Below are 15,918 nucleotides of genomic sequence, written 5' to 3' on the forward strand. Positions count from 1 at the left end.
TTATTTCCTGTCTTTTCTCACTTTAATAGAATTATCCAGGCCTGGGGCTTTCTTTAGCCTCAGAGGTTGGAATCTTATAATCAGATAACAGAGTGAAAAGATACAGTACTAGTTCTTGTAAATATGGTTCTTCTGGGCAGAGTTGCTAGAGTTCCCAGAATGGCAGACCAGCCCACCCCACCTTTCCTCTTTATTTGTAAAGAGAAAAAAGCATGGGAGAAAGAGCAAAACTCTGTCTGTCAAAGACCCATGTCCCACAGAACTCCTTCCTATGATCCAGTGGTTATTCCCATTTTTGTAGTTCACTAAGCCTTAACTATCATTATCAGACCTTTCTCTAATAGTTCTTTGGCTGCCTTGAAGAAGCCTCCTCCCACATTTGGGATGGCATTTTGGGATGACCCCTGCAGTATAATGTTTGGCCTCACAAGTGAATTGGGTTTGAGAAGAGATCTGTTTCTGTTGTTGTAAGGGATCACCCTGGCCATTCCTAATGTGTGGGATAAAAAGTCCATTTTAAATATATATACTCCTCTGAGCAAAAAAAAAAAAAAAAAAAAGCTTATTTTGATGTTTCTTGAGAAAAGGTCACACTTTAACTCTCACAAAGGTAGTGAAGATCAAGGAGCTGCCCTGAATTGATAGTCAAGATTATATGGCCTAATGTGATCCCTTTCTTTGTTGACTCATTGGTTAGTCTTCAGAGTTACATTCTACTTCTGAAAAAATCTATCCCATCAATAAAGAAAAGAATGAAAGGTTTTATAAAATATTACCTCACCATCCAGATGGTGAGAATGTCAAAAAAGACTTTTAATGACGTTCTATGAATATTTAAATTAAATAATGTATGAATATTCAAGGCCTTCTCCTATCCTCCTAGTCAGTAAAAAAGAGGCTTATGAGCTTCTTTGGAATGAAAGGTTTTTCTCATGGAAAAAAGTCTACTATCCTTCTGGTAGTCAGTAAAAGTAGTCAAAAAAAGTATCAAAAGTTAAGAGAGTGAGTCACCTGTTTGGAATACAAGGGGCTTTCTTCTAGAAATAGTTTAAGAGTAATAGTTTGTTCTTTCTTTAATATTTCTTAACCCTGAGAGGACTTCACTAGGAATATTAACCCTGAAATAGTTTTATTGGGAATATTCCACTCACTAAGTAAGGTAAGGGATACAGGTTCTCAGAAAGCCACCATCCTTTCTTTCCTACTTTCACCTTAAAACAGTTTTCTCAGAAGTTGAAGCTGACTTCATTTAGATAGGAGAGAGATCCCCCCCCCCCAATAGAAGCCCTTCCCTCTAGTTAAACCACCTGGAACTCCCCCCCCCCCCCCCACAGTCCCTGATGGAATAATGTTGCTTTTTGAATCCTGTTTCTTGGACTCCTGAACTTCAGTGTGACTCTCCCAGGGCTTGGTGAATTTCTTCAATAAATATTGCCCCCAGTATTAGTCCAGATACACTTCCTGGCCTTTCCCCCACCCCAGTTTCCTACACCTCATCTCATCCTTATTCTGGGTCCACTGAGGTTAATAAAGGAGGGGACAAGGAGAGGAAATGAGGTGCCACTCAAAAGTGATAAAGGGAGGGGTTTCCAGCTAAGAAGTGAAAGAAGGGACTGAGACAAAAAGAGGAAATCCTAAGTCTGTCTCCATCCCAAGTTCTTTCCCAGGGATCTCCTAGGAAATGAGGAGGGCTGGGCCCAGCCTATCCTGCTTCCTCCTCTGTTGCTCAGAAAGAATCCTCCATCCAGTACCGTCTGCCCTGGATCACTGACTCCTTCCTTCTTCCCCCCACCCCACCCTTTCCCTGGGCTGAGAGCCCACAGGGACTGACAGGGAGGGAGGCTGAATGGCTCAGCTATGAGCATGCCTATTCCTTCCCTTTCCCTCTTCCCTCAGCAACAACGTCACCGCAGCAGCAGCAGCAGCAACAGCAGCAGCAGCAGCGGTGGCGGTGGCGGTGGCGGTGGCAGCAGCAGCAATAGCAGCAGGGACACTGGGGATGGAATTGCGCAGCCCCTCTGCATGAGCAGAGATGCAACTGTGAGGAGCAGAAAATAGAGCTGAGGAAATCAACCAGATTGCCCTGCCCAGCCAGGCCAGAGTTATCAGCAAAGAGAGCTCGAATCTAGTGGAAGGCTCCTTACAGAGGTACAGTGGATGGGGAGGGAAGAGGAGGGAGGCTTGGGTGGTTGCCTGGCCTTCTTTTGCTCCCCTGGAGACTGGCTTTGTCCATCTGCTTCAGGGCTGGGAAGATGGGATCTGATAGAATAGCCACCAGAATTCCTAAATAGTCTTTGTGTGTGTGTGTGTGTGTGTGTTTATGTGACTACAGCACAGGGATAACAAGCAGCCAGGCCAAAAAGATTTGTGCCATGTCAATGAGAGAGAATGTCTCCCCTTCCCCCTCCCTATTTCTGGCCAAGACATCAGCATTTGTTTTGGTTCGGGGAGTCAGGCCGCTCCCTACATCCTTCTGCACTCTATTTGGGAGAGATAGACATACCCAAAGACAAAAGACTGTATTTATATGTATTAGATAGGGAGTGCTGCCGAAGGAAGGCAGGTGACCATGGAGGATCAAACTATCCATCTCTCTCTGCTGCTGTAGGGACCCTTGGTATAAGATATGACCAGAGAGAATGTTCTCCCCTGAGTGCTGACCAGATACATTCTGAGGTGTGCAGGGCAGCCAACAAGGGGACGAGGGTAGAGATGGACTGGGGGATGGAGCAATATCCAGGGCAACTAACCAGAAAGTTAATAACCTGAAAAGGTCCCTGGTATGAGTCCCAGTGAGATTTATTCCCTTCCTCCTCCTTCCTTTCATCCATCCCCATTTCCCAACTATGTCCCCTCACCCTGCCACCTGCATGCTCAGAAGACCCTTTAGTATGTACTAAATTAGCATTCCTATTGAAGCCCATGTCCTTAGAGTCCAGGGCCCAAAAGCCAAGGTCACTGAAATCTGGGACCAGACCCGTTGTTCCAACTTCTTCTCTACCTCTCCCTGGGGTGGAAGGAACTGAAAAAGATAGTTGAGGGGATACTCATTAATAAACACTAGGACTGGCTGGAAGATAACTGACTATAAGGTGGAATGGGCTTTCCTCCCCAAATATTAAACACTTTTCTAGCTAGGAGTGACCCTGGGATGTCCTGTCAGTCTGAAGAACACTCTTGTGGTGTGTGGGCTCCCCTGAGAGTAGGAGGAAACAGCTGAGTTGCATTTTTTGGTAGGGAAAGCAAAGATGCAGAGATTTTACATCTTGGACAATACCAAAAATTTGCCCAAGCCCCCTCCCCTCCATTTCCCAGTAGTTTGTATATTTTTTACATTCTTGTGGGGCATATGAAGCAAGCACTTTACAGAGACGGTTTTGGCCTGAAAGGAGAAGAGCCCAAAGGGGAGGGTGTTGTGGTCCCTCATAGTTGGAATCTTCTCCCCTGTGATAGTCAGCAACATGCTACCCAGGAGTCCCCATTAGTTCTCTGTGGTAGGGGCAAGCCAGAGATGGAGAAAGGGCCCTACCAAAAATCCTTCCTGGTTTTGGTAGCTGGAACTTGTGATCTTGTGAAGATTGAACCCACAATTCAGCAGTAAGCCTGGTTAAAGTTATGTCAGTCAATACACATTTATGAAGCACTTTACTATGTGCCAGATACTGGGTTAAATTAAACAGAGATACAAAGAAAAGCATTGTACCTACCCTTAAGATGCTCACATTCCACTGTGGGAGACAACATGTCACTGTGTCCTTTTCTTGGTATCCCAACCCAAGAACTCTGGGAGTTGTGACTAGGGCTTTCCTTTTCTAGAAACCCTAGGAAGAAAAACTAGGGCAACTCTGGGTGGAGAAACATCAGGTTAGTCTTGGGGGATCAGAGCTAGAGTGCTTAGCTGAATAGGTTTTCTGAAGGACAGTGCATTAAACTTCCAGTAACTTCTCAGATGTGCCCCTTGACCCAGCCCACACTTATCATGGGGTGGCTTTTCCTCATTGATAAGGTTTTTAGCCCTTAGTCTCAGTCTCTTCTTATTACAGAAGAAGTCACATCTGAGGCCCCTGAGCAAACTGTGGGCAAACATTTCCCAGATGGGAAATGGTAGGGTGGCAAGTTGAGTAGGCATGATCCTGAGGATTCTTTGGTGAAGCAGCCAGAGGACTGCTTCAGAACCTCTCTCAGACCTCATAGAACCCTTAACCTCATCTCTCTGACTTTATTTCCTTATTTGTAAAACCTCAAAGGGTTGTTTTGAGGATCAACTGAAGTAATGTGTAAGGTACTTTGTTTCCATACCCTAAGGCTCTATAAAATTTTAGTTATCCATTATTATTCTTATTAATCTTGATAAATGTTCTTTCTAGGAGAGTAGTCCACATCATACATATTTTGTGTTCCCATATAGACTCAGCTGATTCAGAGGAATGAACATGTATGAGGAACAAGGAGACCTAGGTTCTAACCTGGTTCTTCTAGGTTCTTCATATGCAACCTTCCCCCTGGGCCTCATCTGCCAAATGTCAACCCAGAAGGGTGTTTTAATGAGATCATAGATTTGAAAATTCTTCCAAACAGTAAATGTTGTTATAAAATTATAAGGTAATATGGAGAGTATTTTTATTGTGTCCCACTTCCAGTGCATTGCACAGTATTATCATAGATGATAAACAGTGTGTCAAGCATCCCTACTACCCCATTACCCGAGCAAGACACAGAGGCCTCAAGTGTTCTAGCTTTTATTTTTTTAGTTTGGTGTTAAATTCAAATCTGTGTTTAAAATGCCTTCTCAGTCCTTCATCTCTTCCCTGAGAAATTGAAATATAACTTCCCCACTTTGATATTCACAGGGAAGGGACAGCTTGCCTGGACATCTTTGCTTCCAACTATTCTATGAGTCAGGGGCTATGCCTCTCCTGCTTCCCCCATAGCACAAGGGAGGGCTCAGTATATCTGACTGAGGACATAAGCATATTCTATAGCTCCTATGTATTCAGGGCCAGACTCTGTGCTAAGCACTTTTGTATTTGTAATCTCATTTGGGCGGCTAGGTAGCGCAGTGGATAGAGCACTGGCCTTGGAGTCAGGAGTTCCTAAGTTCAAATCTGGCCTCAGATACTTAATAATTACCTAGCCGTGTGGCCTTGGGCAAGCCACTTAACCCCATTGCCTTACAAAAAAAAAAAAACTTAAAAAAAAAGACAGCAAATACAATCTCATTTGAATCTTCAAAGGAATGCTTCTCATGAAGGGCCTGTTGTGTGAATAATGGGACAACTCTGAGGAGGTTTTAGAATGGCCACTGTGGGAGAACTCCCTATTCCCCAAACTCCATAACCTGCTCTCAAGCCTCAGCCTAGGAAAGGGCAGAGTGCAGGCTTTACAGCAGTATGTGTAGATGACCACAAGCCCAGAATGAGCCAGAAGTATGATAAGACAATCAAAAGATCTCTCTCATCTACATTGATAGAAGTACAAAACCCAGGTGGAAGAAAGTCATGGACCCACAGCTGTAATATCAAGTAATCAGTCTAAAAGCATTTGTTAAGGACTTCTATGTACCAGTCTAATGGGCAGCCCTGTTTTAGGAAGTATATTAATAAAACAGAGGAGGAAGATGATCGGGATAGTAAGGAAACTCAATATTGAGTAATAAGGCTAGAGAAACCAAGGATACTTATTTACCTTGAAAAGATAAAATTTTGTGGGATACCATATTTCCCCATGTATAAGAGGTTCCCATATATAAGATGCACCTAAATTTGGGGGCCCAAAATTTGAAAAATAATGTATTACATAAAGTTATTAAACTCAATTTTTTCATCATGAAATTCAAGGACCTTCTTCTCATAGCTTTCAGGCATCTTTTGGGCAAGTCTGATATGTGAACACATGCTTAGTCCATTCTGTTTCATGAACTTGGAGCACCAGTTGTGTCCTTTGAAATAAATAATTTCTTTTTCAACAATTCTTCTGGCCTCATGCTAAACCATCTTGGTGAACATAGGATATCCAAGGGCCCTTTGCTCTTCCATCCAATTCTTCAATTCCCTCTCTAAATCAGGCCATTTGGCTGACAAGCCTCTTATGGCCTTCTTCTGCAGTGGCATTTTCAGTAGGGTTTCTTCTTCCTATAGTCAGTCTCGAATCATTTTCTCAGTTGAAGGAAGACCAAACTTACTTCAGCAGCACAATTTCCATTCACTTTTGCAAACTGGATCACTTTTAACTTGAATTAAGCACTGTGTGAAAATCTTTTCTGAGCCATTTCCAGGCAAGAATGCAACCTAATATACTGGTAACAAATTTGAAACAATGAGCACAGACAGCAAGTCGAAAAAGCAGAATATACAAGTAAAACAATCTACAACCATTGTATAAGATGCTCCCAGTTTTTAGACCCCAAATTTTTCAGAAAAGGGTGTGTCTTATATATGGGGAAATATGGTACAGGATAGTTGGTTTTGAATATTTGAAGGATTATTTAAAAGGTTCATCTCTATTTTTTTCAAAGCTCACTTTACTGCTGATTTCCTGCCAATGTCAGCCACTTCAAAGTCTCCATTACAAAGGTTCTTAGACCTTACTGATCTCTGTCAGGTTCCTAGGGATTCCAACAATTTTTTACAATGGATTCAGGGAACCTTGTTTCTGACTCCCCTGCTTTCAACTTCTTTCTATTTTTTTAATGTTATTAAAAATTTTTATTCATTTTGAACTTAAATACAAAGCCAGAAAAGAATATTTCCATGTATATGGTACAAAGTAGAAAGAAGATTCAATATAAAATCATGAATTTCCATTTCCCAGATTGCTTTTTTTTTTTAAACTATTGTAATAGGGGCAGTTAGGTGGCACAGTAGATAGAGCACCAGCCTAGGAGTCTGGAGGACCTGAAATCAAATCTGTCCTCAGACACTTAATAAGTACCTAGTTGTGTGGCCTTGGGCAAGTTACTTAACCCCAGCAAGTCACTTTAGTCTGCTGCCTTAAAAAAAAAGTTATGTAATAAATATTCTCCATCATTTTCAAAGCTACCTGCCCTTTGTTTTGTGCTTCCTTCTAAGTTTTCTTTGGTTCTCTGCTGTTCACATTATTATTTTTTCTCCCTCCCTTCCACTGTGCCCTAGAGAACATTACTATTAGATACAAATATATATATCTATGCAAAAGCTTTCTAAATATACATATTTCTATTTATCAGTTCTTTCTCTTTTCCTTCATAGGTTCTTTGTGGTTGATTTGAATATTTATTATACTCAAAATGACTAAGTCATTCAAAATTGTTTTTAGAACAACATTCTCTTTATTATGCTTATTTCTTCATTATTTCATGCAAGTCTTTATATGTTTTTCTAAAATCAATCAGCGGGGCGGCTAGGTAGCACAGTGGATAGAGCACCAGCCCTGGAGTCAGGAGTACCTGAGTTCAAGTCTAGCCTCAGACACTTAATAATTACCTAGTTGTGTGGCCTTGGGCAAGTTACTTAACCCCATTGCCTTGCAAAACAAAAAAAAAAACCTAAAAAAAAATAATAAAATCAATCAGCTCATCATTTTTAAAGAACGGTAGTAGTCCATCATAATCATTCCATTTCACATAAATTATTAAATTTATTGACATAGAATTGAGCATAGTAATTCAATATAATTGCTTTGTCTTTCTAAAATTCCCAATTATTGAGTTCTATATGAAAAACTATATATCCTGAATCTTTCTAGTCCCTGAGCATTTTAGCCATCCCGGATTCAGTGGGCTGCCATACCTAATCCCTAATTAACCTTCCTTCTTCTGCTGCTACCATCAACTGAGTACCTGACTTTGGCATCTGCTTCCTTTTTTTCCTTCTACTACTCTTAGCACTTATAATACAAGACTATGTTTCCAGGCATTTAATACATGCTAGTTGAGTGACTGACTATTTACAAGAGAAAATGATAGGTTTTTCTTTTCAAAAATAAGATTATTAGAAATACATTTAAAGGGAATTTACCCTCTCCCAGACTAGATGGCATTTATTTTGTCTTTGCTTCCCAGGTCTTGTCTGTTATCCTTCCTAGGACTGAAACCCCACCCTGTAGCATTTGTTTCCTTGGCTTCAGAAGAGAATAATCCTTGTAATCAAAATATTACCATATCAATTTGGGGATTCATTTACTTGAGCTTCCCAGATCAAATCTACAATTCCAGGGTTATTTTCAATCAGTTAAGAATCTTCTAGGGCTAGGTGGCACAGTGGATAGAGCACCGGCCCTGGAGTCAGGAATACCTGAGTTCAAATCCAGTTTCAGACACTTAATAATTACCTAACTGTGTGACCTTGGGCAAGCCACTTGACCCCATTGCCTTGCAAAAAAAAAAATCTTCTAGCTTGCATGACAGTTTAAGGGTTGCCACCTACATTCCCACTTAAATTATTAGTTATTTGATGACCGCCAAAGTTCCTCATGTCATACATGCCCAACAAATATATGTTGAATGGATAAAATTACACTAAGCAGAGCTGCCCAACAGTAGTAGAACCTCTCTTGAAAATTAGTGAGTTTCAAGTCAGAGGGAGTGATTAAATCAAGATCATTCAACAGATTATCTCTCAGGAATGTTGTAGAAAAAATTCATATGGATTTACAACTGAAAGGGACCTTAAGAGGTCCAATTTTCCAATCTCCCCATTTCATAGATAAAGGAAACTGAGCTTCTGAGAAGTCAAGGTCAACCATGGTCACAAGAAGCAGAGCTGGAATTCAAATCCAGGTCACCTGACACCGAATCCAATGTTCTTTGTGCATTGCCCTAATTGCTTATGTAAGGATACTGTAGTAAACTTTTTCTAGGACTTCATCTAACCATTAAGTCACATTCTGTGACTTCTTGATGACAATTGATGAGAGAATAGGTAAATTGATCCTACCAGATACATTGTTTCTCTGGTTAGAAAAAGGTAATTTGATATATAGTTTAGTGGCGGGGATGTCATTCAGAGAGGGTTAGAAGAGTGAGGACTGGAGGAATCAGTTGACTGGAGTTGATTATCAGGACCAGGGTTTAGATAGACTAGATAAAAGAATGTCAAAGAGTATATCTTGTAAACAATTTTTCCAAAGGAGGGGAAATTGGGAAAAGATTGTATTCCCCAAACCCAAGTCCAGGCAGGAGTTCTAAGCCCTGAGGTTCCACGCTCCTTGTAGCAGCAAAGAGAAAGAGAGAACTTGGCATTGCATCATGGGCAATTGAAAAGTGTCATATGTCTGAAGGAGTGGAGTGGGAAGTAATGATTCCATCTTTTAGGAAAGGTGGTAGTTCTGTTACCCTCCCCTGATCTAGGATGAAATATTTAGGGATTTTTCTTGTAATTAGAAAGAAAAGTTAGTGGGACAAAATAAAAATGAGAAAAGAGACTTTGAAGTGTCCTGGGCATGGGACAACAGACTGCCAGAAATTAGTTGTCAAAGGAGGAAGTTTGTCATGAGATGGATAGGCCAGCAGTGAGAGGAAGGGAAGGAGAAAGGGACATAAACTTATATATTACATCAGTCCTGGCTCCAACAAACCACTTTACTACTTCACCCCAGACTCAGACTTTAAGAGAAAAGGCTGCTTCATTACCTGACAGAAAGACCAGCATTCATTTAACAGACTTCTTCAGGCTAGACCAAGCTTCTCATCTCTTTCTGGGTAAGATCAACAGGATGCTAAGACATCAAACCCCTCACTAGAATTAAGACCCTCTCATAGGAAGATCCTGAAACAAACAGTTTCCCTGGAATCATTCAATCAGTATTTATTTATTTATTTATTTGTTGCTTCAATAAGCAATAAATTCAAGGTTTAGACCCTGAGTGGAGGCTCACAGTATAATTCTCACAAATATCAAAAGGTACTAGCTATGTCCCACTCCTAGCTGTGAAAATGCAATATGGCTTTAAAAAGTGTTCAGCAAGGACAGCTAGGTGGCGCAGTGGATGGAGCAAAGTGTTGAGCAGCAATTAATCTTAAAAGGCCACAGGATGAGTTATGATTCATGAAATTCCTTCTCTCTATCCTATATATCAGTAATCACAAGATCTAGCTATCTATGTGGTCTGGATTTTTATTTGATTCCTTTCAATTTTCCTTATTTCCCATTTTTCCTTCTTATATTATCCCGTAATTGAGCCAACTGTTGTCATCTTTCTGGAGAGAAGCTTTTCCTTACCTCACTATTCATTTTCTAAAAGAAAAAGTTGAGAGATAGATAAATTTATCTATATCCATTTCCATATTCATGTCCATACACATCCCATTGACCTAAGGGTCAATGGCCCCTAAGAAATAATAATAACAATTACAACAACAAAAACAGTTGTAAAGCTTACTGAATGCTTTCCATGGTATTATCCCATTTGATCCTATGAGATAGGTACCATAAATAATTACCCTCATTTTACAAATAAGGAAATTGAGAATCTGAGAACTTAAATAACTTGCCTGTACTCTCACAGATAGGAACCATTCAACTTGGAACTTTGATCTCCCCTAATTCCAATTCCAAAGCTCTTTCTGCAAGACCCTGTGAGTCGGGCAGTTTATCATATGTTATCTAAATGTCTTTGTATCAGCGCATCTTTCTATTATATATCTGTGTATAAATTTTGTTTGTATATGTCACTATATATGTATTTTTGTGTTTCTGTACATAGTATATATGTGTGCCCCCTGAGGGTGGAGTTATCAGCAAATCTAGATGAGAATCCTTCAGTTTAACTATACCACTGTAAAAAGAGTAGTAATATACAACCACAATAACTGACAGAAGACTATTTATATATGTTTACATATATCAACTTTGTGAAGTGGTTTTCTTGGCCATTGGGATTTCCAATGACTAGGAGAATGGAACAGCACCATTATTTGTGTCCCCATGAGTCACATGGCCTAACACACTTGAAAATGATTTGGTTAAGAAGTATGGAATGTAAAAGAACCTTCACCAGTATACATCTTGAATTCTTTCTTTGCTATGGAATAAATGTTCAATGTATTATATATAACTATATATATGCTTATATGTGTAAATTCCCAAGAGTTAAGTGTTAAAAATAAAAAGTTAGAAAGTAGTAGCATTAAACAGCAAATGACAGAATAGAAAGGTGATAAGAAAAGCACCCTGGAGAAGAAGACAAGAAAATAGGAGTATCATGGGGAGGAAAGGGAGGAATGAGTAAGCAGTGAATTGAGATTCCTCTGGAATGAAAACTATTTGAACAGATAGAGATTGAGAGCTCAGAGATTTAAGAAAGCTGGAATTGGGGGAGCAGTAGGGATGGAATTTCAACCTCAGCCAGAGTAGGAAAATATAGAACCAGATAATAATAGTTAACATTTATATAGAACTTAAAGTTTGCAAAAGTGTTTGATATGTCTTACCTTCTTTGATCCTCACAATAACCCTAGAAAGTAGGAGTTATTATTGCCACTGTTTTACTGAGTAGGGAACTGAAGCTGAGAAAGACTAAACAACTTACCTAGGTTCCACAGTTAACTAAGGATTAGAAGTCAGGTCTTCCAGATTCCAAGTCCAGCACCCAATGATCTACTTAGTTCTCTATTAGAACCAATAATATTTTGTTTAAGACTCATCAGAATTTTTTCTTTCTTTTTGGAACAACTAATACAAGATGGAAAAAGTTTCCTAGACAAAGAATATTAAAGGGGTGGCTAGGTGGCACAGTGGATAGAGCACTGGCCCTGGAATCAGGAGCACCTGAGTTCAAATGTGGCCTCAGACACTTAATAATTGCCTAGCTGTGTGACCTTGAGCAAGTCACTTAACCCCATTGCCTTGCAAAAACCAATTAAAACAAAGAAAGAAAAAGAATATTAAAAACATTGGAAGTTCAAGCCTGTAAATTTGCTTTCATCTTCAAAAAAAGCACATAAAATTGAATCTGGGTACTCCCAGAATTTGTTTTATTCTCTTAGGGAATAGACCCCTACAAGTGCAATAGAGTACTGGATTTGCCAAAGAAGGATAAGGGTACAAATATGAACTCTATCCTTTATTATCTATAACAGTCCATAGACCCCTTAGTTCTCAGGTTCAAAAAGAATAGGTTCTGACTCAGGGAGACTTTGATGTAGAGAATTCAAGGGACAGCACAAGGCAATGATGGTGCAAAGCCTGCATTTAGAATTAAACCATCTTTGTTCTGTTTTGGTACTACAACTTCTTACCTGTGTAATTTTAAACACTTGCCATCATTGGGTCTCAGTCGCCTCATCTGTAAAATGAGAGCATTAAACTAAATGATATCTGGTCCCCTCCAACTCTAAGTCTAAGTCGTGTGACCCTAGGATCCTGCCAGATCTTCTGCGCCTGGAAATGGGACAGGGTTCTGTATATTCTGGGTACAGATAAGAAGGTATGTTAGGTATGGTGGGAAGCTGTGTGTGTGTGTCCCTCACATCTGGCAAGGTGACATTGGGTTCCTTTTCTCTCTTTTCTGTCTTTCCAGGTGCCAGGCCTTCCTGATGAGATGTGTCCTGCCCCAGAGGGCTCCGGGGGCAGTATCTGGGGCCATTGATGCCCTCAGCCGAACTTTCCAGAATGGATAGTCCCCCCAAACTGACAGGAGAAACTCTCATTGTCCACCATATTCCCCTGGTACATTGCCAGGTCCCTGACAGGCAGTGTTGTGGGGGTGGAGGTGCAGGCAATGGAAGTTCAAGGACCAATCCCTTCTGCCCACCTGAATTGGGTCACCCTGACAGAGACCTGACACAGGCTGACTCTCTGCTCTACAGTAGAGTGCTCCCTGCCTCAGGGGGTGCTGTTGGGCCTGAGGACAGTTCTAAAAGCAGGGGCCGGGATGGACGAGGCCCTGGAGTTCCCAAGCGGCACAACCCTTTCCTAATGAAGGACGGTGAGCCAGAAGACCCATATGGAGATGGCGACAGTTCAACCCAACAGTCCTTTCACCTACATGGGAGCAGACAGCCCCCCTTCCAGCTGGCACCACTTGGCCCTGGAACAAGGAAACCCTGGGGAGCCACAAACAGTCGAGCTGGAGTGGTAGAAGGACAGGAGCAGGAGCCTCTGAGCAGTTCAGAAGCACAGAAATACAGCCATGGGCCTCACTGTCCCTCAGAACTAGAAGCAGAGACCATGGAACTAGATGAGGGGGGTGGCCCTAGTGCCAGTGACACTTCTGGCTTTTCCTTCGACCAGGACTGGAAACTCAGCTTAGATGAGTCCCCAAGGAATCCAGGTGTCCGAACCTGTGGTTGTTCAGGCTCAGGATCTCGACATTGTCGTTGCAGCAGCACATCCAGCCAATCAGAGGTGGCTGACCAGTCAATGGGCTATGTTAGTGATTCTTCCTGCAACAGCTCAGATGGTGTATTGGTCACCTTCAGTGCCCTCTACAACAAAATGCATGGTCATTCCCGTGCCAATCTCAACTCTGCCCCCCTGTCCTGCAGCGACTCTTCCTTCTGTAGCCACTCGGACCCTGGAGCCTTCTATCTGGACCTGCACCCCTCTCCAGCTGAGTCTAAGATGTCCTGTGAGTCCCATCACCCCGACAGTGGGGGTGGAGATGAGGGCTGTGGCTGCCCTCATGCCTCCTCCCCTGAACTAGATGCCAACTGCAACTCCTACCGCCCCCACTGTGAGCCCTGCCCAGCTGCAGCTGACCTCACCGCCTGCTTCCAGAGCCAGGCCCGCCTTGTGGTGGCCACACAGAATTACTACAAACTTGTTACCTGTGACCTGTCCTCACAGTCTTCACCCAGTCCCGCTGGCTCCTCCATTACTAGTTGCTCAGAGGAACACACCAAGGGCAGTCCTGGTCCAATCTCAGGCCAGCCCTCTGAGTACTACTTATTCCAAAAACCAGAGACCCAAACAGAGGAGCAAAAGGTCAAGAGTTCTCCAGCAGAGGTGGGATCTGGAACAGGCTCAGATTTGATAGAGGGACAGGTATACATCAATGTATCTCCTCCCAACCTCAACAGTGGGCGCCAGCGTTCCCGTAGTTATGACCGGAGTCTGGAACGAAGCCCCCCTAACCGGCTGGGCTCCCTAGAGCGCATGCTGAGCTGCCCTGTTCGCTTGAGTGAGGGACCCTCCTCATTGGCTGGGCCTGGCTCCCCACCCAGACGGGTCACCTCCTTTGCTGAACTGGCCAAGGGCCGAAAAAGAGGTGGAGGCTCAGGTTCACCTCCCCTGCGGTTGAGCACTGGTGACTCCTCTCTGGAGTTCTCACCCATCCCTGAGACCCATCGGGATGGGGCAGATCCACTAGATGAGGGAGCCCGCTGTAGCCACAGTTTACCATCTCTTCCCCTTGGGCTTTGCCTGGAACCCAGCTGCCTGGAAACCCAAGCTGACCAGGGACGCAGGGATGGCCTTCAGCAGGATCCCAAATCCAGAGAGTTGCAACCCACTAGTTTTGGAGCTGCTGGGCAAGCACCTCTGGCTCTTTTGATGGAGCCAAGTTCTCCTTTCCCACTGATCCCAGCCAGCAGCCATGTACAGAGGGATATAAGAGCTAGAGCTGACGGTAAGGATCAGGTAACCTAGATGAACCATGGAGAGCTGGAATGCCAGATAACAATATACTAGGGGACCATTTCTAGTTATGTCTGTGGAATAAATTCTGGAGTAGGGGGAAAGGATGGAAAAATCTTTGAGGACATTCCAACTCAGAAGTGTTATAAAGATTCTGAGGTAGGAACTGCTCTGAGAGAAGTACAAGATGTATAAATTATACATTTTTGTACTCAAGGATCCAACTGTCTAATGGGGGAAGTAAGACAAATATATTTGAAATAATTAAATAAGAACACCTTTATTAAATGATCAAGTTTCCACCTTCATTCAGGAAAGAAACAAATCAATATGGAGAAATCAGAAAAATCTTCCTAGAGAAGATAGGATTTGAGTTTGGTTTTGAAGGGTAAAGGGATTGCATTGGCACATAGGCTGAATGGCAGACATTCCTAACTCAAGGTACATGTACAAAGATACAGAGATGAAAATAACCTCAGCAAGACACTAAGGAGACTTGACCTGATCAGAGTGGAGTGCAGGGTACATATTGGGAAACAGGTGTAATCATATTGGATACTTAAGGGGGAGAGTAAGGCTATAGAGGGCCTTGGAACCAAGGATGGGAAGTTTAAAAATGATGAAGCAAGCAATAGACTGTCCACATAGAATAGTCTTGGACCCCTTCTGACTGCCTTGTAAAGCCTATGGACTTCAACCTTCTCAGAATAATGTTTTCATATGTATAAAATAAAATCCATAGGATTACAAAGGAAACCAAATATATTAAAAAAAATTTTTTACAAACAGGTTTTACATTTTTTTGCAACAGGTTTACAGATCTCAGGTTAAGAATATTTGGATTAAAGGGAGAATCTTCCTGGTACAAAATTGTGAAGTTGGTCTTAATGGATTGACTGCTTTTCTTCTTCCCTCTCCTGCCTCTGGTTCTCTTACTACCTTTGTTCAGGCACCAAGCTCTCTGGCTACCCCAAGCACCCCTATTTTGGCACCTTCTCCAATAATATTCCATACCCCAAAATCATCCCCTCCTTTTTCCCAATACCCCATTCAAACTCCTAGTCCTATTTCAGCTAATTTTTGATGGAAAGCTGATTATGAATGTTTGATCTTAACGGTTCCCTATTCCTCTCTGGGTTTCAGTTGTCCCCCTGGCATCATGAGGGAATTGGATTAAAAAATCTCCAAGACATAGCTTAATTCTATGTTATAGTAGTAAACAAGTTCTTATCAATGAATGATAGCTTGATGTATTAGTTTTTCCAGCAGCATATACCTTTTTTTAAAAGTCCCTATATACTCAGAAAAAGGAAGCTATAATTGTAGGATTTTTAAATGATTTTGAACAGAAATGACTTTACAAAAT

At 41.9% G+C, this 15,918-nt stretch overlaps 1 protein-coding gene across 19 annotated transcripts in view; it reads left to right on the forward strand.

Annotated features, from left to right (window-relative positions):
* RUSC2 (RUN and SH3 domain containing 2) overlaps window positions 1–15,918 on the forward strand; it is a 113,177-nt gene that overhangs the window by 68,765 nt on the left and 28,494 nt on the right. For 13 of the 19 annotated variants that reach the window (XM_074196173.1, XM_074196156.1, XM_074196154.1 and 10 more), the window contains 2 exons: window positions 1,897–2,148; window positions 12,496–14,544. The exons of 1 other annotated variant lie outside the window; for it this stretch is intronic. In XM_074196173.1, the coding sequence (XP_074052274.1) occupies window positions 12,564–14,544 (1,981 nt within the window). In that variant the 5' untranslated portion in view covers window positions 1,897–2,148; window positions 12,496–12,563. The remainder of the gene's footprint in view (window positions 1–1,896; window positions 2,149–12,495; window positions 14,545–15,918) is intronic. 5 more of the 19 variants (XM_074196166.1, XM_074196165.1, XM_074196171.1 and 2 more) reach the window with 1 other exon arrangement.

The sequence above is a fragment of the Macrotis lagotis genome, chromosome 8 (assembly GCF_037893015.1).
Source record: "Macrotis lagotis isolate mMagLag1 chromosome 8, bilby.v1.9.chrom.fasta, whole genome shotgun sequence".
Classification (NCBI taxonomy): Eukaryota; Metazoa; Chordata; class Mammalia; order Peramelemorphia; family Peramelidae; genus Macrotis; species Macrotis lagotis.